Raw genomic sequence first — 4,025 nt, 5'->3', positions numbered from 1 at the left:
TTTAACATTCTATATTTGGGTTTTCATAATAAAGAAAATCCACCTCGAGCCGCTACACTTACATTTGTTTAGGTAGTGATTTTTACCACAAAAAAAAAATGGAAGCATAGACTGAACACAGTAGGTGTCATAATTTTACAATGTTTTCTAACACAGGGATTGTGTCACTGAGCCATCCATTTTCTTTTACCTGCTTTTTCTTTCTGGGTTGAATTGCAGCTGGTGCCTATCTCCAGCAGCCACAGTGTGAAGCGGGGTATACTCCGGACAGATTGCTAGACCCCCACAGGGCCACGTAGAAACAGACATTTTTTCACTCACACCTTGGCTCATTTTCAGGTTACCAATTAACCTAATGTAAAAGAAAGTTTAGGTAAGCGTCCTGGCAGAGGCATCCAGCGAGACCCCATCTGATGTCTGGAATTTGGCATAGCAGAGTAGTGGCGCCCAACTTGTCAAGCTCTAAGACTGGAACCAGCAAAAGCAAGGTGAACTTGTCAATTGGCACTGGGTCAAGGAGCATCCGACAGGACCCTCTAAGCCACAGGTGTCAAACTCCATTTCTCGGAGGCCGCTGTCCTGCATGTTTTAGATGTGTTCTTGCTTTAAAACACCTGGTTTAAATGGATGACTTGTTGCCATGCTTCTGGATAACTTGATGATTTGGTGAGGAGCTAATCAAACCATTTGAATCACGTGTGTTGGAGCAGAAAAACATAAAACCTCCAGGACAGTGGCCCTCGAGGCCTGGAGTTTGACACCTCTGCTCTAAGGGCTGGATCAGGCATTGGAGTGGTGTCCGGCATTACTCCCTTTAGTCTCAGGCACAGATTCAGGCACTGGAGGGGCATTAGGAACAGGATCAGTCAGGAGAACGGCGTCATCTGGAACACCCTCAGATTCAAGAACAGGATCAAGCAGGAAAGACGTCTTCTCCATCATCTCCCTCAGACTTGACACCAGGAACGTGAGCTTGGCAAGAGCCATTGCTAAACTTCGTACTGCAGTGAAGTCCCAAGAGGCACTGCAGCACAGCGGAGCTTTGGAGCTGCACAGTGAAGCTACAGAGTGGTACCAAGAAGGTCAGGAGTGGTGCTCAGTGGAGACAATGGCAGCCTCTGAGAGCTTGGTGCTGCAGTGCATAAAGTCCCAAGAAGCACTGCAGTTTGACTTAGGATGATACATCTTTTGTTGGTCTTGGTGAACTTTGGAAAAAGAAAAAAGGCAAGGGTGTGGTCTTTGGACGTGACTACTTTAGGAACAAAATTTGCAGACTTTTTTATATAGTCTGTATGACAATAACTTCGCCTCCAGTACTGAAGTATAGAACCTTGTTATTTTTAACCACAGTATATCTTCTAAAGCATACACAGTTACTAGGACTCTCTTTTTACACCAGCACAGTGTTGCTAACAGTAAAAACATCTTGTCCCAAGACAATACAAAGGGTACTAGTACATGCATTTATTTCACTTACAATTAAAGATTGCATTTTCTTAAGGATGGTTAAAAATTGTCTTTAAAAGGCCTCTAGCTGATGCAAAATGCTTCTGCCAGATTTCTGATGAGAATAAAGGAGAGATCATACTTTTCCAGTATTGCCTTATCTCCATGGGATACTTTTTACAGCTAACTTTGTAGGAATCTGTTTGGGTTTTTTTTGTATGTTTTGTAAATTTCCTTTTGTTCATGTTAGTTCCACGAGTCACTTCTCAGTTTCTACTCTCAGCTTCTGCCTCACCCTCTCTCAGCTGTTCCCCCTTGTAATCAGTTCATGTGTTTTCTGTTGTAATCAGTCTCAGCCCTTTCTATTCCCCTCTATCCCAGTTTATCTGCAGTTAGGCATTGTCAGCTCATGTTGCAGTCCTTGTGGCAGATTAGTAGGTTTTGTTGCTGCCACATCAGCTTTTTTTGTTTAAATAAATTTTAGTTTTCATCCAAGCCCTCCTGTGTGTCAGCCACCTGGGGTTCTAGGTTCACCCCACCTCAACTGTGACAATCTTACTAATCCTAATATCCAAACATAGCATTTTACTCTAAGACAATAAGTTTACTTGTGGCTCTTAGTTTCTAAACGTAGAATAAGGACCAGTTATCAGAGTCCTCTCTTGTAGAACCAACTTGCTGTTTTTGTCTGTGATACTGGCAACTTGTCTATTTTTAAAATAAAACAATGTTTATAATTTATGCTAATTGTTTCAGGTGTTGACATGGGTTATCCTAGCTAATTTCTTTTATTTTAGACCTTGTTATAAACTAAAGCTTCATCCATACTATAAATGTATTTTTTTAATTATTTGCTGCATTTGCACTTTCTGTCCACACATACAGTTTTTAATGAGCGAACCAGATGCTTTCTAAAGTGCACCTGTTGGAGCCACCAGCAGAGCAAAATAAATGCTTTTTCACACAAGAAAAAAGATTTAAAATCTTGTCACTGGACTTTTTTTTTTTTTTTTTTTTTTATTGTTCATAGCAGAACTGCTCTAGCTCAAATGATATGCAATTCAAATGGCAGAAAGTAAATTAATGCAGTTTTGTGTTAGCAAAGTCACAATGTAATATTTTTCCAGACATAATAAGTTTAAAGGCTGATCTGAACCAGCTGTAAAAGAAAGCATAAATGAATGGATTCAATGTTGAATTTGTCATTGCAAGCCAATTAAGTGTTTCGATTACAGGAACTACACCTAAATTGTTGATAAAAGGCTGAAAAGTGATAGAAAGAAAGAAAGGAGTCCAGCAGAAAAGAAACACTCCCAGAACAATAGCCAGCGTTTTGGTGGCCTTTCTCTCCATCTTACTGACAGTTGCTCCACATTTCATCCTAGCTTGGATGCTTCGTGCTTGTCTCTGTGCAACAAAAAAAATCTTCAGGTAAATACACATCATTATGAAAATTGGGAGGTAAAATGCTAAAATAGACCCAACTATGTTTGCTATGAATGTATCAACAAAACATTCTTGACACTTTTCTTCTAATCTTGGTATCATCACGGCCATTCCAATAAGTGCAGAAGCACTCCAGTTTATAGTTATCATGAAGACAACAACATGACGGGTGATTTTAGATTTATATGTTAATGGCTGACACACTGCATAATATCTGTCAACAGAAATACAACATAGGTGTAAAATGGAACATGTGCAAAGATATATTCCAAAGCTGTCTCGTACATTGCAAAATAAACTTTCATAATACATACAAGAGCTGAGACTAATTGCCATGCTCAAAGGAAATACTATGATCCCTACAAGCAGGTCAGTTACAGCCAGAGACAGAATGAGGAAGTTAGCTGGAGTGTGAAGCTGTTTGAAGTAAAGCACAGAGATTATTACAAGGAGGTTTCCACATACTGTGGCAACAGACAAAAGAGTAAGGAAACCATATAACATCACACATATAGTAGAAGGAGTTGGGATAAACTTGTAACTGAAATGATCAAACTTATAGCAGGGATATATATAAGTTACAGCATTAGTCATGTTGACATTAAATTCTGTTTTCATAATGACCTATATAATAGATGCAATTCATATTAGAAACAAACAACATTAGACAGAAAATATATTCAGTACAAGTCATCAGTGCTGGTGGCAGCTTTGAACCACACAAGTCTGTGTATTTTAATCATTTTTGCCTACTGTCTATCTACACTCATCCAATAAAAATTAAGAACTGCATCCCATCTGAAACAAGAGATGACCAATGATATTTCATGAATGTGTGTCTACGTAGAGACATCTTGTAAATGGTTTGAACATCTGAAGGCGTCATGCATATTCTTTGGTTGACCTAAATTTCCACTGGGTCTTGTTTTATTTGGGGGCTAAGATTTTATGCTATTGCAGGCTATTATAGTTGGTGCCAAATCAACAAAATTATAGTAAATTAAATGGATGGAACTAGATTTGTTTGTCACAAATGCTTCATGAAGGAATCTCCATTGAAGATCACTAATTCTTTTTTTTAATTATTATTATTTTTGGGTGGGGATGGGGACAATAGAGGGTCATCACAGTCC

The 4,025-nt window shown here is 38.9% G+C and overlaps 1 protein-coding gene across 1 annotated transcript; it reads right to left on the bottom strand.

The window, feature by feature from the left end:
* Window positions 1–2,482: 2,482 nt before the first annotated feature.
* Window positions 2,483–3,657, bottom strand: LOC108247853 (trace amine-associated receptor 1-like). Its single transcript, XM_017436220.3, has one exon. The coding sequence runs from the start codon at window positions 3,508–3,510 to the stop codon at window positions 2,527–2,529; it is 984 nt and encodes a 327-aa protein (XP_017291709.1). The 5' UTR covers window positions 3,511–3,657; the 3' UTR covers window positions 2,483–2,526.
* Window positions 3,658–4,025: the final 368 nt, after the last annotated feature.

Source organism: Kryptolebias marmoratus, linkage group LG19, assembly GCF_001649575.2.
Source record: "Kryptolebias marmoratus isolate JLee-2015 linkage group LG19, ASM164957v2, whole genome shotgun sequence".
NCBI classification, from domain to species: domain Eukaryota; kingdom Metazoa; phylum Chordata; class Actinopteri; order Cyprinodontiformes; family Rivulidae; genus Kryptolebias; species Kryptolebias marmoratus.
The sequence above is the reverse complement of the archived record's forward strand: the minus strand, read 5'-3'. Positions and strand labels throughout refer to the sequence as shown.